The sequence below is a fragment of the Pongo pygmaeus genome, chromosome 1 (assembly GCF_028885625.2).
Source record: "Pongo pygmaeus isolate AG05252 chromosome 1, NHGRI_mPonPyg2-v2.0_pri, whole genome shotgun sequence".
NCBI lineage: Eukaryota > Metazoa > Chordata > Mammalia > Primates > Hominidae > Pongo > Pongo pygmaeus.
The window spans coordinates 219026081-219053652 of record NC_072373.2 but is presented as its reverse complement, the minus strand read 5'-3'; the positions used below and the strand labels follow the sequence as shown (position 1 = coordinate 219053652).

At 55.8% G+C, this 27572-nt stretch overlaps 1 protein-coding gene across 2 annotated transcripts in view; it reads left to right on the top strand.

Annotated features, from left to right (window-relative positions):
- The first annotated feature begins 1582 nt into the window (after positions 1–1582).
- Positions 1583–27572, top strand: part of TNFRSF1B (TNF receptor superfamily member 1B) — a 41727-nt gene continuing 15737 nt past the window's right edge. The window contains exons 1-6 of one of the 2 annotated variants that reach the window (XM_054438672.2): positions 1583–1800; positions 23048–23147; positions 25210–25338; positions 25920–26069; positions 26558–26651; positions 26986–27221. In XM_054438672.2, the coding sequence (XP_054294647.1) occupies positions 1723–1800; positions 23048–23147; positions 25210–25338; positions 25920–26069; positions 26558–26651; positions 26986–27221 (787 nt within the window). In that variant the 5' untranslated portion in view covers positions 1583–1722. The remainder of the gene's footprint in view (positions 1801–23047; positions 23148–25209; positions 25339–25919; positions 26070–26557; positions 26652–26985; positions 27222–27572) is intronic. The other variant, XM_054438662.1, reaches the window with a different exon arrangement.

Below are 27572 nucleotides of genomic sequence, written 5' to 3'. Positions count from 1 at the left end.
TGGAGCTGCTCCCAGGCAATTCTCATAAGGGCCAGAAGAGCTCTGCATGCATGTCTAGCGGCTCTGCAGAGTTAAGGCTGTGGGTCATACCAGCCACACACTCAGCGTGGTCCATGTCACAGAAACATGTGGAAACCAGGTGATTTCCCAGCCTCCTGGTCCGGAGGGGGGGTTTTCCATCCCCAGGGAGTCACTTCCCAGTTTCTCACTCAGCACTCAGCACCTAGAAGCACCATCCTTGCAGGCTCCACTGTGGCGCTGGTGGCCTAGAGCAAGGGTCTCTGTACCTCTTCAGGCAGCCTGCAGTGAGGAAACGGGGAACAGAATAGCCTCCTGTCACCCAGCCCACCCCAACCCTTAGAAATGCCCTATGTGCTGGGGGCTAGGACCCCCGTAATCCAGGGCTGGAGGAATGTGCCCTGGCCCCGCAGGGCTGGCCCTGTATTAGGGGTGGCACTCAAAGTGGGGATTGGGGGACAGATCGCAGCTGGAATGGGTGCTCGGTCATGATGTAAATCCTGGGGAAGCCAGCTCTCCTGGGCCTGGTCTCAGCAGCCCCTCAGGGCCCTGCAGCTTCCCTGGTGACATTCTCTCCCAGCCTCTGTTCATCTGCCCGCTGCCTGGGCAGGAGACTTGAGCAGGGAAGTGTGGAGTCTTCTCACTGTGAGAAGGCTGGATGCATGTTTAAGGATAAATGAACACATGAAGAGTAGTAACAACAGCCAAGATGTATAAATGCCTATTGTTATATATGTAGATACTTACTTAAGTATATATAAAGTACAGAATGCATTATGTATATTACATATCTTTAAATTTTTAGAATAGTCCTACGAGGTCAGTTCAGAGATCCAGACCCAGGTGATCTGGCTCTAGAGTCTAAACAGGCCGGGTGCAGTGGCTCACACCTATAATCCCAGCACCTTGGGAGGCCAGAGGCAGGAAGATCACTTGAGGGTGAGAAGAGCACTTGAGCTCAGGAGTTCGAGATCAGCCTGGGCAACATGGCGAAACCCCGTCTCTACAAAGAAATCAGCCCAGCGTGGTGGCCCGAGCCTGTAGTCCCAGTTACTCGGGAGGCTGAGGTGGGAGGATCGCTTGAGCCCAGGAGTTGGAGGCTGCAGTGAGCTATGGGTGAAAGAGTGAGACCTTGTCTCTAAAAAAATTAAAAAATAAGAATTAAATATATTTAAAATAGAGTCTAAATGAGTGAATGATCTAGAATTCTCTTGGTTCCCCTAAAGCAGGTGTCAGCTTTGGGGGACGTTTTTCCAAATTAGTGCCTCACCCTCATGGGACAGGGAAGCCTGTGGGAGCTGGGAGGGCAGGTGGAGGCCGGGCAGGTGCAGATGGTGATTCGAAGAGCAGGGGATGATAGGAGGAGGTTGAGGGGTCACCCGAATGCTGGGAGTGACGCTGGAGGTATCCGCCCAGCGATGCTGGGGTGGTCGGGTCGGAGGCCCAGCAGCGGCTGGGGAGGGGCGAGGAGGAGGCGAGTCCAAGGCCGGCTGGCCCCGCCCCGCCCCGCCCCTCCCCGCCCCGCCCCGCCCCGCCCCGCCCCGCCCCGCCCCGCCCCGCCCCGCCCCGCCGCCTGGCCTCCGGCCCGCCGGGGCGCGGGCTTTCGCTTTCAGTCGCCGGCTCGCAGGCGCAGCGGAGCCTGGAGAGAAGGCGCTGGGCTGCGAGGGCGCGAGGGCAGGGGGCAGCCGGACCCCGCCCGCACCCATGGCGCCCTTCGCCATCTGGGCCGCGCTGGCCGTCGGACTGGAGCTCTGGGCCGCGGGGCACGCCTTGCCCGCCCAGGTGGGTGACTTGCGCGGCCCACGGGGGACAGCCGCCCCGCATGCCCACCCGGCTGGTGCGCAGCCTTCGGGTGCCCGGGCCGCGCTCTCCCGGGGCGCTGTCACGGGCTGGGAGGCTGGGAGTCCCAGTCGCCGCCCCCCATCCGCATCAGACACGCGCGCCGCTGGGGACCCGCCGGGGACCCCGGGCCCGGCACACGTGCGCTCGGGGCACAACTCTGGCCCCCGAAGCCCCTCTTACCCGTGTCGTGACAGGGGCGCAACCTGGTTCCTCCGCGAGCGCAGGCCGGGGCGTTTGGGGCTGAGCAGCTGGCACTGGGCAGACTCCCGCTAGACCCGGGACCCCTCTTCCCTCACTCCGGCGACTGCCGCGACAGCCCTTCCCTCCCACGCGGTGGAGAAGGGGCTGTGCCGGGGCGCTGCCCCACTGCCCACGCCGGGCATCCTCTTCAAAAGACTTCCTCTTCCTCTGGGCGACGGTTTTCCGATTTCTTAGAAATACCAGGGTCCTGTGTCTGAAGAGCAGGACCAGGTGTGTGTCAGGTCCACTGAGGGCACAGCTGGAGGGCGAGCTGCCAGTCTGCTTCCTCCCGATGCTTCCGGGGGCTACTGCAGAGTCTCTTTTCTGCGGCGTCTGGGGGCAGCGGAAGCGAGGGAGGTCTGGGCTGGTAATCGAGCAAGGCAAATGAAGTCTCCAGGGGCCGCAGGAAAATGGAGACAGCAGAAACCCTAGGGCTCCTGTTCAATATGAACATCACTCCCACAATAGCAACGGGCGTACAAGGGACTGTGCACCCTTTGCCTTTTTTTGACTGTCTCCTGGTCTGGTAACATAGAATAACCCCATTTTTTTTTTTACTGTCTGCACGGTTTGGTAAGATAAGATAACCCATTTTTCAGTGAAGGAAAACTGAGGCTCAGAGAACTTGTATTTCATGGAAGGGCCTGGGGGGAACTCCTCCTCCAAAGGGGGCCTCTCCTGCCTTTGGCCCCTGTGCCCTGAGGCTGTGGGGAAGGTGGGCGTTCATCCTTCCTCAGAGCCGCCCCTGATGGACACATGGCCCATCTGCCCCCATCTGACATCTTGACCAAGGAGGAAGGTGGGAGGTGGCACTGGCTTCTGTGGTGACATAAGGTGACTCGTTGATCTGAGGCCAGAGAGTCCAGTTCTTGTGGGTGGAAGATGGGGGCTGTCAGACTAGAACTGACTCACCCACAGTGGGTGTCAGGAGTGGGTCCTGGAGAACTGCCCCAGAGTAAGTCCTGGGTGGCCTTTGGGTCAGGACACTCTAGGGCCGAGTGTGAATGGGGACGACCGTGGTCCCCAGCTTGACTTTGGGGTCGTGCCATAGACTCTGGCCTCAGAGGGGGTCTTCCTGCCGCTGTGCTTGGGCCTGCCTGGGTGAACTCTGGGGTCATGTGAGCCCCTGGATGGGAGAGGGGTGGCAGGCACAGGGCTCAGCAGGACACCAGGCTGCAGTCCTGGAGTAGCCGGAGGAGGTTCCCTCCCACTTCCTTCCCTTCCTGACTAGCTCCTGCGGCAGCTCAGATTCCCTCCTCCCTCATCCCTGCTCCCCGCCACCCCACCCGGACTATTGCCACAGCCTTGTAGCTGGTCTCCAGGCCCTGCCCCCTCTCCCACTGATCCTTGGCAGAGAGACCCTTCTCAAGCATGAGGCACCTCTCTGTTTGCCTGGGGAGCCTCCTGTGGCTCCCAATGGTCGAGGCAGAAACTCCCCTGGAGATCCCAGGCCAGAGTAAGGTACCTGAGCTCTTCCTCGCGCCTCCCTGCACATGTGCAGAACTGATGATGGTCATCGTGTGTGTCATTGTGCAAAAAGCATTGTCCGTGCTGTCCCCTCTCCAAGGGACACTTCTTACCCCTATCCTTCAAGGCCTTCTGCAAATGCCATTCTCTCCAGGAAAGGCTTTCCCCATTCTCAGTTGGATTTGATCTTCTCTTCGAACTCCCAGGCCCTTTTGTTCCCTTTGAGGACAGATTGCATTTTGCTTTTTTAATCTAGTTGTGTTTTATCCCCCTCAGTGGATGGAAGGTGTCTTCAGGGCTGGAACTGTGGGTTCCTCCTCCTTCTCATCAGTAGCATCGCCTTAGCTCCTGATTTCTGAACACCCACTAAGCACCAGGCACTGGGCTAGGTACTTTGTCACAAAATTTCACTGAAACCTCCCTTACAGCAACTCCCAAGAGGTGGGTGGTGCCGTTTGTCTTTAGAGATGTGGAAACTGAGGCGTTTCCCAGGATCACAGAGCTGGGGGGTGGGGAGCTGGGGGTGGGATTTGAATGCAGGTCTGCCTGATTCCCAAGCTCCTTTCACTGCACCCTCCCGGTGCCGGTATCTGCACTCGTGCTCCCAGCCAGGCCCTCACACACAGTGGGTTCTCAGGATGGAAGTCAGCTGAGCTGCAGAAGAAGCCCCCAGGAGACCTGAGCTAGCCATGGGCACAGCCGACTCACTGCCAGCAGGGCTTTTGCCCCGTTTAAAAGTCTTATTTGCCAGCTGGTGTGGAAAACATCATTCATTCATTTAGCCATTTATTCATTTGACAAAGAAATGCCAGTAAAGCTGGCAGTAGGTGAGTGCTTGGTGCCCTCTGATGGGGATGAGCAGGGTCTGGGCTGTCTGGGGTGGAGGATGAGGGGTCTCTGCCTAATGGGCCTGGCCCACCTACCCCTGGAAGTCTTGGTGCTGAGGTGCTACTGTTTGCCTCCTCATCACCCAGGGCCTGGGGCCAGTTTGGGTTAGGGGGGAGGTTGGGGGCTCCCAGGCTGGACGTCCAAGAGGGGTTGGGTGATCTGGGGTACCTGCTGGCCCTGGGGGCTCTTCCCTCCTTCCACCACGTCTCTGTCTCTTTGCCCTCTGTCTGAAATCCCAGTGGGGAGCCTGTGTGTTGACTGAGGGTGTGGTCTGTTGGTCAGGCACCTCTTCAGAGGGCAATGGGTAGGTGGCCAGGCACCCTGAGGCAGAGCCATTCATTCATTCATTCCCCAAAGTTCATGGACACACCTAGTCCAAGCCCAGCCCAGTGCCTGGCTCTGGGGACCTCAAGATGACTCCAGCTCCAACCCTCTAGGAGCTACACTACCAATAGGTCACAGACCTCACAGACCTGGGCTCTGTCCCAACTGCCCTTATGAGCTTAGCTGAGCTAGTAAGCCTATGTTCTCATCTGTTGTTGTGGAAAGTATTCCCTGCCTGGCCTTTGTCACAGAGCCATAGGTGTGAAAGGCTGAGAACCTGCCGGGCATTCTTACATCAGAGGTGACCCTGCCATCCTGGCACCTGGCACAGGGGCTCCCCGTAGCACTGTCCCTCCCCAGGGCTGGGTGACGCTTTATGGTCCTTACTATGCAATGTTTCCTGGAGGAGTAGCAAGGACGGTTGTGCGTGGGAAGGGGAAGAGTTTTGCCGGAGCCATGGCATGTATATTACACCCGACTCTACACCAACTCACTTCTTACTTTTTTTTTGAGATGGAGTCTTGCTCTGTTGCTCAGACTGGAGTGCAGTGGCGACATCTCGGCTCACTGCAGCCTCCATCTGCCTCTTGGGTTCAAACGATTCTCCTGCCTCAGCCTCCAGAGTAGCTGGGACTACAGGCATGTACCACCATGCCCAGCTAATTTTTTTTTTTTTTTGTATTTTTTGTAGAGTCAGGGTTTCACCATATTGCCCAGGATGGTCTTGGACCCCTGACCTCAAGTGATCCTCCCGCCTCAGCCTCCCAAAGTGCTGGGATTATAAGCATGTGCCGCTGTGCCTGGCCTGTTCTCACTTCTTCTTCTTCTTTTTTTTTAATTTAATTTTTTTTATTAAGATAGAGTCTTACTCTGTCACCCAGGCTGGAGTGCAGTGGCCCAATCTCTGCTCGCTGTGACCTCCACCTCCTGGGTTCAAGCAATTTTCCCACCTCAGCCTCCCAAGTAGCTGGGATTACAGGTGTGTGCCACCATGCCTGGCTAATTTTTTCTTTTTTTCTTTTTTTCTTTTTTTTTTTTTTTTTTAGTAGAGACTGGGTTTTGCCATGTTGGCCAGGCTGGTCTCGAACTCCTGAACTCAGGTGATCCACCTGCCTTGGCCTCCCGAAGTGCTGGGATTACAGGCGTGAGCCACCCCACCCGGCCCCATTCTCACTTTTAAGCCACGCTTTTCTGTCCTCAGATGTGCTGCACACACACCTGCTCCAGGGCCTTTGCACTTGCTTTCCCCCTCACCTCCAATACTCCTCCGGCTGACGTCTCTTGGTCTCCTTCCCTCGCTTCCTTCTGCTGAAGTAGACAATCCTGCCTGTAGATGCTCCCTGCCAGGCACTCTCACTCCCCGTCCTGCTTTGTATTCCTGTATAATGCTCTTGACCTATTCTATTTCTTTCACTTTTATTATGTCTTCCCACAAGATTATAAGTACCATGAGGACAGGGACTCATTCACCACTGTAGACTCTAGCCTAGAATAGGGTTTTTCAATCTCAGTGCCCTTGACTTTAATTCTTTGTTGTGGGGCTGTCCCGTGAGCTGTAGGATGTTGAGTGGCATCCCTGGCCTCTACTTATTGGATGGCAGTAGCGCCACCCTCCCTTGTGACAAAAATGTCTCCAGATATTGCTAAGTGTCCTTTGGGGTTGAGGGATTGCCCCTGATTGAGAACCACTGGCCTAGGACAGTGCCTGGCACATAGTAAGTGTTCAAAAAATATTTATCTGACCTTGACCTTGATAATGACCCTGCTTTACAGATGAGGAGACGGGGGTTTGAAAAGTCAGTGGTGGCAGGGTGGGGTTCTGTTTGCCTCCATCCTTAGGATATTTTTCTGGGCTCCTCTTCCCATTGAATGGTGTCTGCTGAGGTTAGGGGTCCTCTCCCCAAATTGCTCACCCCCTCGACATCCCTCGTGTAGTGAGGGATGGGACCACTCACTGACGGTGACTCAGGGCCCCAGAATGCATGTGATTTACCCAGAAGCGGGCAAGGAGGGAAGTTGGAGTATGGGGTGCCATGGGGTGAACAGGAACAAAGGAGAGGCGCTGTGGCTCCCAGTTCTGGACCCTCGTCTGGGCACAGGGAAGCAGCACTGATGACTCTGGGGAAAGGCCCAGGCCTCTGAATCAGATAAACCTCAAGTCGCTGCTCTGCTGTTTTACTGGCTGTGTGACCTGGGCAAGTCTTTCTATCCCTTGGAGCCTCTGTGTTCTTATCTGTAAAATGGGAGTAATCCTAGCCCCACGGGCTGGCTGTCAGGATTAAAAGTGCTTTCTAATCCTGGCATTGGCAGCTATTTGAGCCATTGGTGGCTTTGTAGGTCTGACCCGACTCTCTGGGCCATAGGGTGGTGCTCGGGCCTAGGCGGGGACCCCTGTGGAGTCAGACTCTCTGCTCTGAGCCCCAGGGCCCGGAAGCTTGGGTGGCAGCCCTGCAGTTGCCCAGAGTTCCTGTCTAAGTGGCTTTGCTGCCCATCATCTCAGAGAGCAACTTCTTTCCTCCCTGCCTTTTCCTGTCTGTGCTTCTGCCCCAGTGCCCCCTGGCTGGGCTCTCATACCCACTGCTTGACAGCCTGGTCTTAGGACACCGTATTGTGGCAAAGGCTGTGGGGTCAGGATATCCCCTCCCCTCCCTTTGCCATCCCTTTTAGTGAGTAACAGGTGCTGTGTGTTTTGGGGTTGAGTGAGGGGTACATTTGGTGAAGCACAGAGAGCGTGCACAAGGCTTCAGCTTGCAAGACGGGCACGGGAAGATTCTAGGCCGTCTCCAAAACCTCTTCCATCTCCAACCTCTGTGCTGCTGAAGGTTCTGTTTACTTGTGACCCTGAGAAGGGGATGCCCTGTGGGGGCTCTTCTGAGATCATGTTGTCCGTTTTCCTGCCTCCAAGTGACTTCTAAGACAGCATGGCTCTGAGGAAGGAGCACCGACTTGGGTGTTGGGAGATCACAGTTCCCATCTGAGCAACATCACTGGCTTGCTGTGCTACCTTGCTTGGGTTACTTAACCTCTCTGGGCCTAAGCATCCCTATCTATGAAACCTAACAACCCTGGTTCCAGTGCTTTCCTAGAATATTGGGAAGTGTCGGCTTTGAGTACACTTGACAAAGGCCACAGATTGGGGGTGGGGTATCTAAAAGTCCACAGGAAGGAGAGCCCAGGACTCCCCACTGTCAATATCTTGGTTCCCCAGCTTCTCTTCTTCTTGCTGACCTCAATCTCACTTGCTTTGGGTGGATTGATTTCCTGACTCAGGCTCCAGGGCCATCAAGAATTCACGGCTGCCTTTCAGCCTTCATGAAGGACATGGTGGAGCTCCTTAAGCAGAACTGGGGTTTGTGGGTGTAGCTCCTTAAGCAGAACTGGGGTTTGTGGACGTCCTGCCTCTCTGCCCCTTGGTACCTAGGTGGCACCTTTTCAAGTTCAGGAGCTAGATCCTTTCCCCTTCCCCACACTGTAGGAAAGTCCTCACTGTAGGCAGGCACTGCAGAGCCTGCTGTCTGGGAACCCACAGATTCAAGGAAGCCTTGAGTAGGAAGGGTGTTTTCCTCGAAGAAGCCCTTTGTCGCCGGTAATGGGTGCAGGCTGCTCTGACCCGGTTCTGAGTCCTGCCCCCTTCCCGGCTTAGGGCTTTAGGCCTTGATCACCTCTGCTGAGTAGCTGACCGCCGGGCTGGGGCTCTGACGCTCAGGACCCACCTCTCTGGGACCCACGGCCTTTTTCCACTGTGGCATGTAGTGATGTCACAGGTGGCAGTGATGTCACTGTGGTTTGGGGTACTTGGCTGTGAGCCCCGGAGGAGGAAGTGTCTGTTCGCTGATGGGGGGTTGGAAGAGATCATTGACTTCTGCCCCAAGCGTGAGCCCCAAGTGTGCAGGGGGGAGTGCAGGGGGAGGGCTGTTGGTGGTGCATCCCAGGGCTCTGGCTCTGCCCTTGCATCTAGCCTGTCTTTCCCGTGGGCTGTGACAAGCCACCCTGCGTCTCTGAGACTCCATTTCTTCTTCTTCTTCTTCTTCTTCTTCTTCTTCTTCTTCTTCTTCTTCTTCTTCTTTTTTTTTTAGATGGAGTCTGGTTCTGTTGCCCAGGCTGGAGTGCAGTGGTATGATCTCGGCTCACTGCAACCTCTGCCTCCCAGGTTCAAGCTATTCTCCAGCCTCAACCTTTCAAGAAACTGGGATTACAGGCATGCACCACCACACCCGGCTAGTTTTTGTATTTTTAGTAGAGATGGGGTTTCACCATGTTGGCCAGGCTGGTCTCGAACTCCTGACCTCAAGTGATCTGCCTGCCTTGGCCTCCCAAAGTGCTGGAATTACAGGCATGAGCCACCGTGCCCAGCCTCCATTTCTTCTTTGCAGAGTAGGAGGGGTTGGAATTGTCACCCTGGAGGTTCATGGTTGCTAGATTATTGATTCTGTTGCTGGATTCAGGAGACCTGTTAGCTGGCTAGTTCACAGCAGGTATTGGGTGTTTGGAGGGGGGCTGCAGAGCCCCTTCTCAGGCCCCAGGAGGGCCAGCTGCCCTCCCTACCCCCTCTTTTGGACACTAGTGGGCATGTCTGCTGGGAAAACAGTGTAACCTGACTTCGAGGGCCGCAGGCTGAATCTCTTTCAGACGTACTGGCTCCTTGAGAGGCCTAGCAGATCTCTACTCTGTGGGTCCCTTTCGGAGCTGGGGCTCAGGTTTGACCCAGCCACTCTGACCGGAGACAGCGCAGAAATCCCCAGGGGCATTTGTTTGTTTTCCTTTGCTGTCCAGACAGCGGCCCACAGTCTGCTTCAGTCTGAGCGTGGCCCTGCACTAGTGAGACTCATGTAGCCACAGGTTCAGAGAATCAGTGCGCCTGAGTGGGAGAGCACAGCGGGAGGGGATTTGGAGGCAGGCAGGCTGTGGACAGGGAGGAGGGAGGACATCTTCTGAGCTGTCAGCGGGAGGCCTTCTTGAAGGTCTTTCAGGAGCAAGGCCAGAGGCCATGGGAGAGGACGGGGCCTGGGGCTGGGAGTCAGGGGTCCGAGGCCTCATCTTGGCCCGGCCTCTGCTTCCGGGAGAACTTGGCCAATTCCCTTCTCCTTTCTGAACCTCGGTGGCCCCAGCTGTCACTTGAGATTAGCAAGGACCTCCCTGGTCCCAGCAGGAGTAAGTGGCTTTGGGCAGGGGGTGGAGTGCAGATTGCACTACCACATCACCCAGCTCAGAAGGCCCAGCTGTGGTCCAGCTGTGGACTTGATTGTGAACTCCTGGGGAAGGGCTCTGGCCCTTTGCCTTAGTTAGCGGGACCCCCACCAGTGCCCTGGGTGCCCCTGCTGGCCTCTCCTCTCGCTGGCCCCAGCCCCAGTTTCTGGCTGCAACTCACAGGGGCCCCAGGCTCCTGTGGCCCCATCACCAGCAGCTCCTGCTGTCATTTCCTGAGCCTCGCAAGCCCCTAATCCTGCTCCTTCCTGTCCTGCCCCCCAGCTCCCTCAAGCCCCACTCCTGCATCCCATTCTCCCTAGACATCACCCCTCCCACAAGCCCCACTCCTGCATCCCATTCTCCCTAGACATCACCCCTCCCACCCCTTGGCTTAATTTCCTTCCTGTCGTGGCTTGGTCCTTTGGTCATTGCCCTGGTCTTTTCTTGTCCCCTTCCTGATTCTGCCCTTCTCCAGGCCCACACAGGGAACCTCCTAACCGCTGAGCCCTGAAAGGTAGGCGGGTTTAGGATGAGTGGCTACAGGGAGGAGAATGGTGTGGGGAGGGAGGTATGGAGGAAAGAATATTAGGGGACAGGCCAGGCGCGGTGGCTCACGCCTGTAATCCCAGCACTTTGGGAGGCCAAGTGGGTGGATCACTTGAGGTCAGGAGTTCGAGACCACCCTGGCCAACATGCTGAAACCCTGTCTTTACTGAAAAAAAAAAAAAAAAAAAAAAAAATTAGCCAGGCGTGGTGGTGTGCACCTGTAGTCCCAGCTACTTGGGAGGCTGAGGTATGAGAATCACTTGAACCCCAGAGGCAGAGGTTGCAGTGAGCTGAGATCACACCATTGCACTCCAGTCTGGGTGACAGAACGAGACCCTGTCTCAAAAAAACAAAACAAAACAAAACAAAAACTGAATATTAGAGGACAATGTTAGACTGTCCCAGCTGTCCTAGCTGGAGCCAAAGGTTTGTTGGGGACGGTGACAGCAGCACACGAGGCTGTAAGTTTAGGGCCAGTTTATGGAGGTAGCAATACCAATTACATTGAGAAAACTGTAGCAACTATAATTTGGAAGGAATTTTCTAAACACTTTACATGTGTTATTGAATCTTCCCATCAGCCCCAGGAGGTATGTGCATTTTTCAGTCCCATTCTACAGATGAAAAGACTGAGATCTATGAACTCCTTTATTTAAAACCAAACAAAACACCCTCAAGGCTGCCTGCTAAGAGGAGAGGAGTGTGGATTCAAGCCAGCATCCTTATTCCAGTGTCCATGCTCTCGGCCACCACACACATTCCTGTCAGGAGTTGAGGCAGTGGGGAGCCATTATAGTTTTTGAGCAAGAGAGTGACAGGGCAAAGATCACTGTGGCCTCAGTGTGAAGCACAGATGAGATGGAGAGACTGGAGGCAGGGAGGCCCATGAGGAGGCTGTCAACATGGTTCAGGTGACAGCTCTGGGTTGGTGAAAAAGCGGAGAACAGGGAGGAAGGGGCGAGAGGCTTGAGGGAGGAGGAGGAAGCCTTTGGAGTGGGCCATGGATATAGGGTGGGGACGTAGGAGGTGAGGAGCATGCTCTCTCCACCCTCTTTTTGCAACATGTGGCCTCTCTGGCCTTAGCTCTGCCTGGCCTGAGCCCTGAGCCCAATGGACCAATTCTGTTTTTTTTTTTTTTTTTTTTGAGATGAAGTCTTGCTCTTATTGCCTAGGCTGCAGTGCAGTGGTGTGATCTCGGCTCACTGCAACCTCTGCCTTCTGAGTTCAAGCGATTCTCCCACCTCAGCCTCCCAAGTAGCTGGAACTACAGGCGTGCGCCACCACGCCTGGCTAATTTTTTTGTATTTTTTTAAGTAGAGATGGTGTTTCACCATGTTGGCCCGGCTGGTCTTGAACTCCTGACCTCAGGTGATCCACCTGCCTCGGCCTCCCAAAGTGCTGGGATTACAGGTGTGAGCCACCGTGCCCGGCCCCAGTGGACTGATTCTGGTCAGTGTCAGCCCCATTTGTCCCTGGAGCTTTTGCAGTTGGGCACAGGGCCAGCCCCGTCCTGGTCACCGCTGGCTGGTTACCCCGGCTGGGTTGGGCAGGAGTCTGGGCAGGGCTGGTTGCTCATCTCAGGTATGAAATTGGCTGCACCCCTACTGGTGCGGCGGAGCAGGATTCCAGGGCCTGCCTGGTGCTGCTGCCCCTGTGCCTCCAGACCCCTCGAGCTCCTCCCAGACCTTTGGCTTCCTTGACTGTGAGGTGGAAACAAAAGGGCTGCTCTCTGTCACTTCCCCTAGGGGAGGGCAGATGCTGGCAGGGCACAGAGAGCTGAGGGCTAAGAGCTGACATTTAGCCTGGCTACTCAGGAGACTGAGGCAGGAGAATCGCTTGAACCTGGGAGGCGGAGGTTGCAGTGAACCGAGATCACTCCATTGCACTCCAGCCTGGGTGACGGGGTGAGACTCTGTCTCAAAAAAAAAAAAAAAAAAAAAAAAGAGCTGACATTTAGCGGGTGCTTCTTGGGTGCAATGCGCAAGAGACTGATGCATTAAATGCACGGAGTGCCCTTCCTTGTCACAGCCACCTGGGGGCAGGGGAACATTATCCCCATTTTACAGAAGAGGCCTTTGAGGCACAGAGATTAAGTGACGTACTTAGGGTTTTGCAGCTCACTAGAGGCAGAGCCAAGACTCCATCCCAGGTGGCCAGGCTCCTGAGCGCTATGCCCACCTCACCCTCCAATGAGGTGGTGGTGGAGGAGACCGTGAGCTGCTGTCACCTGAACACTGGTGCACTCAGTCTGCTGCTCTGAGGACGCCGCCCCCTCTCTTTGTAAGTCCATTTCCTGCCCAGTTCTCATGCTAGCTCCAGCTCATTTCAACTAATTGAAAATTAAAACTTTGCTTGTGTTGAGCAATTCGGCATCTATGAGATGCCAGCTGTGGGCTGTGTGCTGGCTGTGTGTAGGGCGATGAGTAGCAGAAACACGGGTGACACTGAGCTCTTTCCACTGCCGGGCATGGTGCCAAGCACGCCACGTATACTGACTTCATGAATCATAAAGCCCTGTGAAGGGGGCAATGTTTCTGTCGCCATTTTATAGATGACAAAGTGGAGGTGGGGGAATGGCAGAACTGGGATCAAAGCCCACGTGTCTGTGTCTGGCTCAGCGCCCATACAAGGGTGTCAGGGTTGCGGGGAGGCACGAGGGAACCAATAATTAACCAAAAACTGGTCGGGTGTGGGCAGTATAGAGATGCACCCGGGTTGTCACAGGAGCCCCTAGGAGGGACCTCTGACCTCCCTGAAATGATGGCAGAGGGAACTCTTGAAAGAAGCTGAGAAGTCAGCCCTGCCAGGTGGAGGGTGGCGGGTCAGGACGTTTGGGCAGAGGCAGCAGCAGTACAGGCATGGAGAAGGGGGCGGAGGAGCCAGGTGCTGCTTTGTGTTGTGACGGCAACAGGTGAGTGATGAATACAGGTGAGACATGCTGGCAGGGGCTAAGGAGGTTGTGCAGGTGGTGGCAGCCGCTGGAAGCTTTTAAGGAGAGTCAGGCTTGATTGTAGGAAGGGGGCTTAGGTCCATCTGAAAGGGACAGAAGGCTGGGAACCAAGACAAAGGAGCCTGCAGCTGGCAGGAGACACTGAGGGCAGCCAGGAGGAGGGGTTGTGGGAGATGGAGCAGGCGACATCAGCAGGCCTCTTGGAGGGTGACAGTGGGAGAGGCTGGGGCGTCTCTCACTAGACTCAGGGTTCCTTGCAGGCAGGGACCATGCCCGGCGTCTTTGTACCCTGGCATTTAGCACAAAGCCTGGCTCCAAGAACCGGATACCAGCCCAGTCTTCCTGTCTGCCCCCAGCTCATTTCTAAAGCAACATCACAGGCAGCGAGTCAGGAGTGGGATGTGTCACCCCCGGGCTGCCTGCCTGTGATGTGGTCGGTCCTTCCTAATGCGGATGCCATTCCTCTCCGTGACGGCAGACGGGCCTCGGCTGTCACTGGCCCTGGCGTCGCTGTGACAACCTGGCCTGATGTAGCTGCACCCTGCAGTCCATGGGGCTCCTGTGAACCCCCAAGGTCGAGACCCAAATGCCTCTGCTGCCTCCCACCACGCCCTAGGGGCCCCGCGACCCGCCATGCAAATGATGTGGTTTCCACATTGCTTGAGGAGGGTTTCCGCTGTGTGGGGGTCCCGGGGTCCTTGGGCAGATACCTCTGCCCCTCCCCACAGCTATGGCACCTGCCGTAAGACTCTGGAGACCCTTTTGCCTGGGAGAGTCACTGACCTGCCCCTGCTCACAGTGTGTTCATAGAAGAGTCACTCCCCTCTGTGGGCTCCTTGTCTGTAAAATGAGGGAGCAGGACAAGATCACAGGGTACAAAACTGTCAGAGGGCACAGAGGCTGATGTTGCTGCCATCAGCTCCTGGGGTGCCGCTCAGTGGCTGCGTGACCTTGGACAATTTGCACGAAATCTCCCAAGCCTCAATTTCTGCATCTGTAAAATGGGGTCATCCTGACCTCATTGTGTTAGTGCTAGGATAAAATGAAGAGAAGGTATATGAACGTGCCCAGTACTGTGCCTGCACACAGTAGGTACTTTTCCTGGATCTGAATAGTCTCTGTTCTTCCAGCTCTGTGTAAAGGCTTGGTCTCGACCCCTAAAGCCTGAAGCTTCTCCCTGTGGCCACCTCCCCACCGCATCATCTTCCGTTCTCAGCGGGTGGATCCCTGCCCACGGGGGACCCCCTGGGGAAGGCTGGGAGCATGACCTCTTCCCAAGGGTACTGGCATCTGAAAGGGATCTCTGGAACATTGGAAAGCCATGAAGGCCAGGCACAGTGGCTCACGCCTGTAATCCCAGCACTTTGGGAGGCTGAGGGAGGAGGATCGCTTAAGGCCAGGAGTTCAAGACCAGTCTGGACCACATAGCAAGACCCGGTCTCTTTCTATAAATGAAAACATAATAATAAAGCCATGAAGATCCCCAAAGAAGCCTGTGCTAATGGCGGCCGGAAGAGCAGAGGGCACCACTGCGGTGCTTTCAGCTTTTTCCTTCTCCCCCAGGCCTCCCTTGTTTCCTTCCTCTCTCGCTGTCTATTTATAAATAAGAGAAGGGATTGAGGGCCCCCACCTCGGGTACTTGCAGGGCCTTGGCCTGGGAACAGGACAAGCAGCAAGTCAGTTGGCCCAGGGTTGCTCAATTCCCCAAGAGCTGACGCAGACTCCAGCATCAGACCTGCCTGGCCACCTGGCCCCGCCCCTTACCAGCTAAGGGCTCCAGCAGAGTCCTAGTCTTGAGCGAATCTTATACCTGCATCCCTGTCCACCAGCTGTGCTTCCTGAGTCCTCCAGGGTAAGGGGGCATGGAGTCAGAAGAGGGGACAGCGTGCAGGGAGGGTGGAACCTGACTGACCGGGTCAGCCTTACTCTTCCGGCGGGGTCTTGTCTTCCTGGAGCTCGGCCCTCGGCAGCTCTCAGAAGCTCACCTTCTTGCAGGGTCTCACAGCGACATCGTCCTCTGGCCGGGCTGCTCACAGACCCCGGCCCCTGGGTTTTGTCCAGTCACCCAGACTCTGTTTTGGGGTCACATCACCCTTCCAGTGTTCCTCTGGGCAAAGTCCCTTTGAGTCAGCCCAAGGTCCCTGTCAAGAAGGACCACATCTGGCCTGTCGCACTCTTCTCCTTCCTCTGCCCCACCGAGGCCTCCGTCGCACCATCACAGCAGCGGGCCTGCCATGGTCTCCCGATGTAAGGCTTCCTGAGGAACGGGCCTGGTGCCAGCCTGGGGGTGAACTGCCAGCCCCAGGAGTCACAGGTCAGCTTCCCCACACTTGCCCTTGAGGCAGGATGGAGGCCCCCTCCTTTGCAAGGCCCACACGGGCCATCTAGCACCCCGCTAAAGCCGGGCAGTTCGCTGCCCTGGGGTGTGTTCTTGCCTTGCCAGTTCTTGGCTAAAACCAAGGCAGGAAGAGCCCAGTTCTCATGTTCTGTAACATGGGTCTATGACCAGGGCCTTTGCGGGCCCCTGGCAGCGCCCCCATGGAGCCCCTAGGAAGCTGGGAGAAGATGATGAACCCAAGTGAAGACCTCCCCGGGGGCCTTTGCTCCTCACAAGAACCCCTGGAGGAGACAGGGCAAGCAGTACGACTCCTATTTTACAGGTGACAATGCCGAGGCTCAGAGAAAGTCCGTGACACCCCCAAATCCCCCGGACCCGCTACCCCGACCTCCTGGCGGTGCACAGAGCATGCCACGCACCTCTCCATATGCACACAGACCCTCTAACCTAAGTCAGCGCCCCTTCTACAAGGCCGGGTGTCCAGCACACCTGGGAAAGGGGACATTTCTGGCCCTCTCCTCTCAGAAGTTGCCTGCTCGGGCTGCCCTCCCTGGGGGAACGGGGATGGGGGCAGAAGCTGAGCATGGAAGCCCCTCCCAATCCACCCTCTGCTCTCCCCAGAGGCCCAGGACCAGCCCAACTCTGCCCCACATCTTTGGGGCAGGGGCGGGCCTGGGGGTTGAGACCCAGTCTTCCTGGCCAGGGAGGAAACGCAGGACTGGAGGTGAGGAGGCCTCTTTGAGGCTCAGTTTCTTCATCTGTAACTTGGGAATAACAATAGGACTAGCCTCAGGGGGACCAGGGGAAGATTCAGAGAGGCTATGATGCCGGGACAGCTCTTCGCGATGACTGGCATGAAGCAGGCTTCCAGTAGATGCTGTACTGCTGCTTTCATCCTCACCCTCACCCGCCCGCTCTGGGCCCACTGCCCTGACCTCCTGGCCAAGTACTGAGTATGCCAAGGGCATCTTCCCATCGCCCCAGCCCTGCACCTCGTGTCACCCTTTTCCTTAGCTCTTATCACCACCTTGAATTCTCTATTGAATGTGCACGTGTCTCCCCAGCTAAGACCGTAGCTTCCTGGGGGCAGGGATTTGATTTGTTCAATGCTACTGTTTACCCAGCACCTACGACACTGGGTGCTCAGCACGTCTGTTGAATGAATGAATGAATGAATGAATGAATCACTGCTTTCACCTTTGCCCCTGACTTTCTCCAGGGACCATGGGCAAGTGATTTGATCTCCCTGAGCTGTGAAATGGGGCCATGCACACCTGCTTTTTAGGGTGGAACTGGGATTTTATACAGTGCTTGCCATCTGGCCTGGCACATAGTAGGTGCTTAACAAATATCCCCTTGTTTTCCTTCCTCCCCAGAGGGCCAAAGCCGAGACCTGGAGGAGCAACAGGGTGGGGGTCTAACCCCTGGGTGACAGAGACAGCTCCCATCTGGGATGGAGGCTGCATGGTGGGAGGAGCTGCTGAGGTTGGGCCGTTCAGCTTCGGGGCCCTTGGAGTCCTGGGTCTGTGTCGAGGGGGAAGGGAAGCTCTCTGGGCCCCAAGAGAAGGGAGGCAGGACTGGGGGTGGCAATGATTGCAGCTCTTCTGGGATAGCCTCGGGCACGCTGCTTTGTCTCCCTGAGCACCTGTGAATGTCAGTGAGAAGACCAGACAGTGGGTCTAACATGCACAGTTGCCCCTGGGAGGTAGCAGGTGCTCCGTACCAATGAGCTACTGCTAACTGCAGGTGCTACCTGTCTTAGAGGAGGGAGCCCAATCTGGAGGAGGGGAAATGGGAGCTGTGGACCCAGATGGGAGGCAGCTCAGAGCCTGTGGGTGGGCCCTGACGAGCTTCTTATCCATAGTCCTCTTATCTGCTTGCCGCCATCCTGGCCCTGGCATGGCCCTGGGAGATCAGGGGAGGTGGCTTTGCCTTTTTCCATCTCTGTTATCTCATCTGTGAAAAGGGGACAATCAGACCTGCCTCACCAATCGGAATATAGATTTAGGTGCAGTTTTCTTTTTTCCTTCCTTTTATCTATTCTCTCTCTCTCTCTGTCTCTCTCTCTCTCTCTCTATATATATATATAGCTATCTATTGATATTTTCTATCATCCATCTATTTATCTTGTATCTACTTTCTATTATCTCTATCATCTATCTATTTACCTAATCTATCATCTATCTAGCTATCTTTCTATTTTATCTATCTATCTATCTATCTATCTATCTATCTATCTATCTATCATCTATCTGTCTGTCTGTTTTATCTATCTAACTATTTTATCGATCTATTTTATCTATCTAGCTATTTTATCTATCTATCTATGTATCTATCTATCTATCTATCTATCTACCTACCTACCTACCTACCTACCTACCTATCTATCCATCCTCTCCGATTCCCTCACCACTGGGTCTCAGATTCCCTGCCTGTTAAATAAATGGTCAGTTAACTCTTATCAGTGATTTTCAATTTTTCACTTGAGGCCCCCCTATTTTGGAAGATTGTAGTTTGCTGAACACGCTGACTGAATCAAGTACTATCCAACTTATTTCCTCATTTTAACATGTCAAAGATCCCCTGGGGGTGAGTGGGGTGTGAATTGGAGCCTCCCCAATCCAAAGCACAGGAACTGGAAGCTTCCGTAGTCCCGCATTTCCTAGAGAATGCTTGCCATGTTTTGGGGACCTCCTGGGGGGTCCCTTTGCTGACCAGAGGCTGGCTCCCAGGGCTGTGGTTTGGGCCCAGCCCCCTGCTCCTGGGGACCGCTGCTGTGGAGGGAGTGACCTTTTGTTCTGCTTTGCCAAGGGGCTTTCTGTTCCTCATTGTTTAGCCATGACAACGCTGTGGGTTTTTTTTTTTTTTTTTTTTTTTTTCTGTCCAAGAGGATAAACAGGCCTGAGATTGCTCAAGGGAGCTGACCCCCTCTGCCGGCTACCAGGGGCTGGAGCCACACAGAGCCAGCGAGGAAGTCCAGGGACAGTCACTCACAGCAAAGCCTCAGACAAGACAGGAACCTGGAGGGGAGGAGGTGGGAGGCCACCACTCAGCCGGCCTGGGGGCCATGGGAGTCCAGCTGCCTGCCAGTAGTGGCCAGGAGCCCTTGTCCATGGCGGCTCTTGAGAGCCCAAATTTGGCCACGGCAGGGCTCTTTCCCATCAGGCCCTTTGAGCCCTGACGGGAAACCCTTCCCCAGCCAGGGTGGGATTTCTTGCTGCCGCCTGGAGCTGCCCTGGCCCTGTGGTTCTCAGGCCCTGGAGGAGTGAGGGGCTCCCCTGGTTACCCCAAGGGCACTCGTGGGGATGAAGCCCGCGGGATGCAGGATTCCCACGAGACCTGTGCTGGCCACTGTGGGGGATGGGGTGCTGCCAGGGAAGAGGTGCAGCCCCTCCCTGCCTCGGGGATGCGATCTGAGGGAAGAGGCAGCTGCCTCTGGGAGGCCGTTCGGTCAGAGCGGGGTAGGCACAGCCCCTGCCCTTGGGGAAGCGCCCAGCAGCAGCCTTCAGGGAAGGCAGTTTGGGGGTTTGCCGAGGGTCAGGCAGACCCTCTGCCACAGTTAGTATTCGATGGAATGGCTTGTGCAGAGGGAGCTGCAGAAGCTGCCATTTCTCTGGGTTAGGGGCTCCCACAGCCTTTGGATGCCGGGTCTCGGCCATGAGCCCCCTCCACCACCCCTCCCCTAGGTCACCTTGCTCAATCCAGGAGGCCGGATAATCAGAGTGTGTTCTGCAAAGGAGCGTGAGAATCACCGGGGAGATTTCCATTTTCTTTTTCTTTTTTTAACAGCAGGGCTTCCTGGGCCCACCCCTGAGATTCTGCACTTGTTTGGGGAGTGGGGGTTGGCTTCATGACAGGCACCCCTGGGTGCTTTGGACACAGGCAGTGAGCTCCCCCGACACTGTGGGAACCCCTTAGAAGGCTTCTTCTTTTGTCTAGGGTGCCTGGGAGTCTGCTCCAGCAGCAAACCGGGGAGGGGAGGAGTACTGGGACCGAGTGTGTGTGGCAGCACCATGCCCAGGCAAACTGAGGCTCCAGACGGGGGTTACTTCTTCAGACCCTGTTATGCAGCATGGTTCCCACTGCCCATGCCCAGAATTCACCAGAGCTGATGGGCCTGGGGTGGGCCTCCGGGGCAGGCCAGGGTGGAAAGTGCATCTGTGTTTTGAGCTTTGCGGCCCTGGCGCTGGAGTTAGATCCCTACAGGAAAGGACATTGTAACCCAGCCCATGGTTGAGATCAGCAGCTGCTGAGCATCTACGCCCTGCTAGGCTGTGGGGCAACAGCAAAGGGTAACCCCCCAGCCTGCAGCCTCAGGGGGGCTTCCCATCTAGCGAGGGGCCCAGGGAGGCCATGAGGAGATCCATGAGGGAGGAAGGTGGGGACTCTGGGCCTGAGTGACTCATTCAGGGTAGGGTGCGGGCAGGGAGACTTCAGGAGGGAGGCTACTGCCTGAGCAGGGCTCTTAAGGGATGCATGGAATTTGTTACAGGAAGCACCAGGCCATTCCAGGCATAGAAGTCAGCTGGGGTGCAAAGGCCTGGGGGTCAGAAGAGTGGCAGATTTCTCCATAGCAGGAAGCCCCAGCTCCTCTGGGTCGTTCCCGCTGAGGGGTTCCAGCTGTTGGCACCGAGGGGTGCAGCCAGGGCAGGCTGGTGCTCCCTGCCAGGCCGAGGTGGGAGACAGCTGGGTTTCCAGCCCTGCTTGTCACTCACTATAGGTGCAGCCAAAGGCTCAGCAGCCCCAGACTCTGGACAGTCCTGACTCCCAGGCAGTGCTGTGAGGAAGGGGAGGAGGGGGTACATTGAACCCACCTGCCACCTTGGCTGGTGGAAATTTGGCCAGGTCTGCACTGGCCCAGTGGTGCTGGGTGCCATGACTGGTGTCTGCTCTGACTGGCTTGCTGACAGCTGAAGTCCAGGATAAGTCCATGGCCACGTTGTGCTGGTTTGTTAAATATTTTTAGTATCTCCCCTGCTCCTATATGTTAGCTACTGGAGTCCAGAGAGGTTAAGGCACTTGCCTGAGGCCACACAGCCGCTAAGTGGTGGAGTGAAGATTTGAAACCAGTTCTTTCTGATTCCCTGTATCCTTATCTATGGAGAGGCCCCATCACTCGTTCACTAAAGGTTATGGATCTCGATCTTGTACTGGCCACATGACTGCAGCTGGCAGTACAGTGGGGAGTGCGCCAGCCCTGGCTCTGACCTCCTAGAACTGCCCTTTGGTCATTTCCAGGTGACGCATCTGTGGGGGCTCCTGAAGGACTTGGGGTGTGTGTGTACACCCTCTTTGCTTGTACAGATGTGTTCACACCCATGTTTGCCTACATGTGAATGTCTCCATTCTGAGCTTGCTCTCAGCCTGGTAGAGGTGGCTAATTAATGCTTGTCGCTGAAAGGCCGGACTGCCAACCCCAGTCTTTTAGGAGAGAGGGCAGGACTCAGGGGCTTGCTCCCAGGGGTCCTGGGAAGGCACAGTGGTGACAGTGCTGCAGCTCTGCACTCCTGGAGGGTCACTCAGAGACCCGAGGGAGGAGGGCTCTGCGTCTGCCCCTCTGTCCAGGGCTGTAGCTTCTCTGGGTGGCTTTGCTTTTCTCTTTTCTCCCCTCTTTTTTTTTTTTTTTTTTTTTGAGATGGAGTTTCGCTCTGTCAACTAGGCTGGAAGTGCAGTGGCATGATCTCAGCTCACTGCAACCTCCTCCTCCCAGGTTCAAGGGATTCTCTTGCCTCAGCCTTCAGAGTAGTTGGGATTACAGGCACACGCCACCATGCCGGGATAATTTTGTATTTTTAGTAGAGACAGGGTTTTGCCTTGTTGGCCAGGCTGGTCTCGAACTCCTGACCTCAAGTGATCCACCTGCTTCGGCCTGCCAAAGTGCTGGGATTATGGGTGTGAGCCACCACACCTGGCCCTTTCCCTCTTTTCATTCATCACATTGTTCATCTCTTCCCGGAGGCATCCAGCACAGTCTTTGAGACTGTGAGCTGTGAAGTCAGACAGGACCCAGGTCCAAACCCTTCTCTGTCACTTACCGGGTCTGGGACCTTGGGCAGGTGACCTGCCCTCTCAGGCCTCGGTTTCCTGTTCTATAAAATGGCTGCAGTAGGGAAACCGTCTCCATCTTCATTGGGTGGTTGGGAAGTCTTGCTGAGACCATACACCTGTCTCAAGTAGGGTCTTCTAGAAGCAGAGCCTGAGGCAGGGATCTTTGTGAAAGTGATTTACTAGGGAGGGCTCCCAGGAGAAGCAGGCAGGGCACGGCAGGGGAGGGGGCCTAGCAGGGACGTGTTCACCAGCTTCAGCCGGACACCACGGGGGTGGCTCTGGACCATGAATTGTACCAGGGTGGGTCCCACCTTGAGGCTGTGGAGGATTCGTTATCAGCCAACACCCACAGCAGCTGGGGGAGAGGTGCCCTGCTGGCAGCAGGGGTCTGAGTGGGGTGCAACAGCACCCACCAACTTGAGCAGTGGAAACACTTAGAACAGTGCCTGGTATCTAGGCGGTGCTTCAAAAATGGCAATGATTGTCATGGTCATAACCAACATTCAGCTGATGAGTGCCGGCTCTACGGTGAGTCCCATGTGAGAGACTGAGGGTCTAGAGATGACAAGGCTGCCACCTCTGCTGTCTGCATCACATGAGAGTGTGTGTACACAGGTGTGTGCATACATACCCATGGGGGTGGAAGGACAAGCAAGTAACCATTCAGAACAATCAGATGACTGTTAGAGGGGTCATAACCCATATTTAGAGACAGCCCAGAGTAGTAGTAGGAGGAGCTTGAATTAGCCTCTGGGAGTCAGGGAGGGCTTCCCAGAGGAGGCAGCACTCATCTTGAAAGACAAAGGGACGTTTCAGGTGCAGAAGGGAAGGAGAGGTATCCTTGGCGGAGGGCAGCTTTGTGCTGAGAACCCCCATTCTCTGTGACCAAGGCCACTGTCTCCTGGATATCTGTCCCGTGTAGTGTTAGGGGTCACCCAGCACTGGAGAAGGCCAGCAGACTCAGTGTTTCTGCCTGCAGACATGAGTAGGGTACACTGAGGTGGGGAGGCAGGGGAGGTAAAAGAAGGCACGAGCTCTCCTTCCCGTACCCTGCTCCAGGGGGAGGAACCTCCCCATCCATCATCCGTGCAGCCTGGCAGGGGGAGGGCCAAACATTTGCAGGGCGGGGACCTGGGCATCAGGCATGGCAGAACCCAGGGGCGGCCCTGTTGATGGCAGTCTTCCCTTCTTCCTTTCAGGTGGCATTTACACCCTACGCCCCAGAGCCCGGGAGCACATGCCGGTTCAGAGAATACTATGACCAGACAGCTCAGATGTGCTGCAGCAAGTGCCCGCCGGGTGAGGGCAGCCGCGGGGGGCTCGGGGCCCATGCCCTGGAGGAGTGTGTGTGTACAGGGGCTGGGGCGTGAGGGCGTGGCCCTTGATTCTTACTGAACTCCTAGTTCTATGCACTGGCCCATGCTCCCTGTTGCTTCTGGGCCTGTGAACATGCTGTTCCCTCCTCCTGGCACACTTCCCAACTCCTTTTCCCTGATTAACTCCGACTTGCCCTTTAGACCTCAGCTGAAGATGTCCCCTCTTCCAGGAAGCCTGCCTGCCCCATACTGCCCAGCCGGAGGAGGAGGCGGAGGAGAGCCTAAATTAGCTCCTGGGAGAGTCAGGGAGGGCTACCTGGAGGAGGCAGCACTCAGCTTGAAAGACAAGTGCTGCCTCCTTTGAGCTCTCACTGGCCCCTGATGTTCCCATGGCAGCTCTTTCCTCGCTGTGTGATTACAGCCCGGTTCGACTTCCTGTTGCCTCCACTGTGTGCTCCTCCAGGGCAGAGATTGTGGCTTGTTTTCTGCTGAATCCTCAGCACGTGGCGCAATGCCATGTAGGCGCTTGGTGCAGATTTGACTGATTCTGTGAATGCTTACCCATTTCACAGATGGTAGACCTGAGGCCCAGCCACAGTTGGTGGAGCCAGGTAGCCTGACTCCCGGTGCCCTCCATCTATTCATTTATGTCTGTATTCATTCATGTCATGTTTATAAGGTATCTGCTGTGTGTTCTAAGTGCTGGGAATACACAGAGAGCAGGGCAGACAAAACCCTTGCCCTCGTGGAGTCTGCATTTTAATGGTGGACGCAGACAGATAAATTAGGAGATGTGTGGTCCTGTCTGTCTGTAAGTGCTGTAGAAAGACAAGGTCAGGTAAGGCCGGGGAGACAGAGCGGGACATCCTGTTTTACACAGCGTGGTCTGGGAAGGTCTCTCTGAGGAGGTGACATTTGGGCAGAGCCCTGCAGGAGGTGAGGGAGCAGGTCATGCACGTATACAGGGAACAGTGTGCCAGGAGGAAGGAACAGCATGTGCGAAGGCCTTGAAGTCAGAGCCTGTTTGGTGAGCTGGAGCAACAGCAGGGCCAGCATGTGTGGCCCAGGATGAGCAAAGGCGAGTACGGTAGGGGAAGAGGAGGAAGGAGTGAGCAGGGATCATGGTAAGGAGTTTAGATTTTATTCTGTCTGGGAGCCAATGGAGGGCTTTGAGCCGTTACCTTGAGATGTAGGTGGGCATATGAGTACCTGTCACCGTCCCTAGTCATTTTAAGACACCCTAGGGAAAGTGACTCTCTTCTTTCTTTTATTAACTGGAAGGGTCTCTTTAAGAAGTTACTAGAGAGGCCGAGGTGGGCGGATCACCCGAGGCCAGGAGTTTGAGACCAGCCTGGCCAACATGGTGAAACCCCGTCTCTACTAAAAATACAAAAAATAGCTGGGCATAATGGCAGGTGCCTGTAATCCCAGCTACTTGGGAGGCTGAGGCAGGAGAATTGCTTGAACCTGAGAGGCAGAGGTTGCAGTGAGCCGAGACTGTGCCACTGCACTCTAGCCTGGGCCACAGAGCGAGATTCTGTCTCAAAAAAAAAAAAAAAAAAAAAAAAAGCAGTTACTGAGTCAACTTTTTTTTAAGGTTTCCGTTGGTGTTTTCTGTCCCTGGCATGCCTGCTTTCCAGGCCCATGCCCTTGTCCTTGATAGGATACCAGGGACTACATTCTTACTACCTGTTCCCCCTGTCATTCATGCCCCTAGCTGGAGAATGTTAGCCATCTGTCAAGAAGGAAGAAACTGGCAAGCTAGTTCTTACTAAAGTGTGATTGACTGATAATAGGTCTCCAGTGGTGGAGGTTCAAGCATCTGGAGAGAGCAGAGAGGAATCTATTTTTGAGCAGAAGGGGTTCAGAAATGACGTGATAGCTGGTACAATACTAGATGGGAGATGATTCTGAGGAATTGGAACTCCACAGAATAGCCTTCCCAGCTGGGCTTTAGAACTCTGGACTTTGTGGGGACAGTGGGTGAGCCCAGGGTCCTGGCAGAAGGCCCGCCCAGCTGAGACCTCTGGCCCTTGTTTCCTTAGGCCAACATGCAAAAGTCTTCTGTACCAAGACCTCGGACACCGTGTGTGACTCCTGTGAGGACAGCACATACACCGAGCTCTGGAACTGGGTTCCCGAGTGCTTGAGCTGTGGCTCCCGCTGTAGCTCTGGTGAGTAGGTTCAGAGAAAAGGGGGGCCCTCACACGCCTGCCTCCAACATCCCCCGGCAACTCCAGCCTCTTTGGCTTCCAGCTGTCTGGAGTTACCCCAGGCTGGTTGTTGGAAGTGGCACAGGTGCAGCTGTTTACCCCTACCACTGGCATTTTCCTCCTCTGTCTCCCCAAAGCCTCTTCACAGCCCCACGGGGCAGGCGGTGGGAGAACTGTGCCCACGTAAGGGTTGAGGAGGTGGTGCGTGGGAGAGTGGTGCGCATGCTCGTGCTGCGAGGAGCAGGACTGCGGGGAAGAGCGGGACTGCGGGGAGGAGTGGGACTTCCGGGAGGAGCGAAACTGCGGGGAGGAACGGGGCTTCGGGGAGGAGAGGAACTGCGGGGGATGAGCGGGACTGCGGGGAGTAGCAGGACTGCCGGTCCTGCTCCTGGACTCTGGCCAGTGTTGTGTGTGCCCCATGCTGAGGCGGTCCGCCAGCCTCCTGGAGATCAGAGCTGTCTGAGAGTGCTGGGCTGGCTGGGAGGGCAGCGTGGGTGCGGCGGAGGCAGGCGTGACCGTGTGCCGCCCTCTCGCTGCTCTAGACCAGGTAGAAACTCAAGCCTGCACTCGGGAACAGAACCGCATCTGCACCTGCAGGCCCGGCTGGTACTGCGCGCTGAGCAAGCAGGAGGGGTGCCGGCTGTGCGCGCCGCTGCGCAAGTGTCGCCCCGGCTTCGGCGTGGCCAGACCAGGTATGGGGTGGGGCTCAGGTCCTTGGGGACGCCCTTGGGCCTCTCCTTTGTAGATATCCTTGCAGTGTCACGGGCATCAACCCATTAATTAGTCCAGTAGGGAACACTGTTAGTGGTGGCCAGGTGCTTGCTACCCATCCGTCTGTCCACCTGTCCACCGTTTATTCTTCCTGCCAGCACTCCTGACTAGGCACCTCTTATGTGCTGGAACCAGGGGACCCAGAGATGGATCAGACCAAGCCCTAAGCTAGGAAAGTTGTGTGATGCTGCAAGAAGATGAACTCACATAATTCTACAGCCCAATCGCGTGCATCTGTGTGTGTGCATGTGTGTACAGGCATCTGTGTGTGTGTGTATGTGTGTGGAAGGGATGGAGGTGCAGACAGAGGTCCTTGGGCCCCTCAGACCTCTGCTAGGGCTCTAGTGCCAAGGCCCAGCTGTCCCGCAGAGTGTCTGAGTGGTTGACAAGTTCGGATTGTTCCCTGAAGGAAATGAAACATCAGACGTGGTGTGCAAGCCCTGCGCCCCGGGGACGTTCTCCAACACGACTTCATCCACGGATATTTGCAGGCCTCACCAGATGTGAGTAGCTGAGTCCTTTGGTTCTGGAGGAGCAGGGAGGGGCTGTCCCTGGGTGACTGTGGGTCCAGGACACAGAGCAGCTCGACAGCCACTATTGTCCAGACTGCTTTATCTGAGGGTGGCTCCCAGGATAAATGGCACGGTGGGCAGGACCTTGCCCTGGAAGGCAGGACTGGGTGGGTGCATGGGGAGGTGGGGGAGGGCTAGGAGGGGGTGGTCCTCAGGGCACACATCGTCACTCTCCTATCCTGCCTGCTGGGGCTCATGAATGAGCCCAGCCACACCAGCCACTCTGTCCCCTGCTGCCTCCTGACCAAGCCTCCTCCTCCTCCAGCTGTAACATGGTGGCCATCCCTGGGAATGCAAGCATGGATGCAGTCTGCACGTCCACGTCCCCCACCCGGAGTATGGCCCCAGGGGCAGTACACTTACCCCAGCCAGTGTCCACACGATCCCAACACATGCAGCCAACTCCAGGACCCAGCACTGCTCCAAGCACCTCCTTCCTGCTCCCGATGGGCCCCAGCCCCCCAGCTGAAGGGAGCACTGGCGACTTCGCTCTTCCAGTTGGTAAGTCGTAAGAAGGCTCATTCATTCACTCCTTCTGTCTGCCTTTCTGTCTCTCTTTCTTTCTTCCTCTCCCATAGTTTTACTGAGAGCCCACGGGGGGCTGGACCCTGTGTCCTGTTCTGGGATACAGGTGGCAGTGAGACTGCTTTCTCCCCACACCTGGTGCTATCATTCAAAATCCCTAAGTGGGTGGGCCCGATGCAGTGGCTCAAGCCTGTAATCCCAGTGCTTTGGGAGGCCAAGGAGGCTGAAGGATTGCTTGAGGCTAAGAGTTTGAGATCAGCCTGGGTAACACAGCGAGACTCCATCTCTATAAAAAAATTAAAAATTATTTGGGTGGGATGGTGCCTA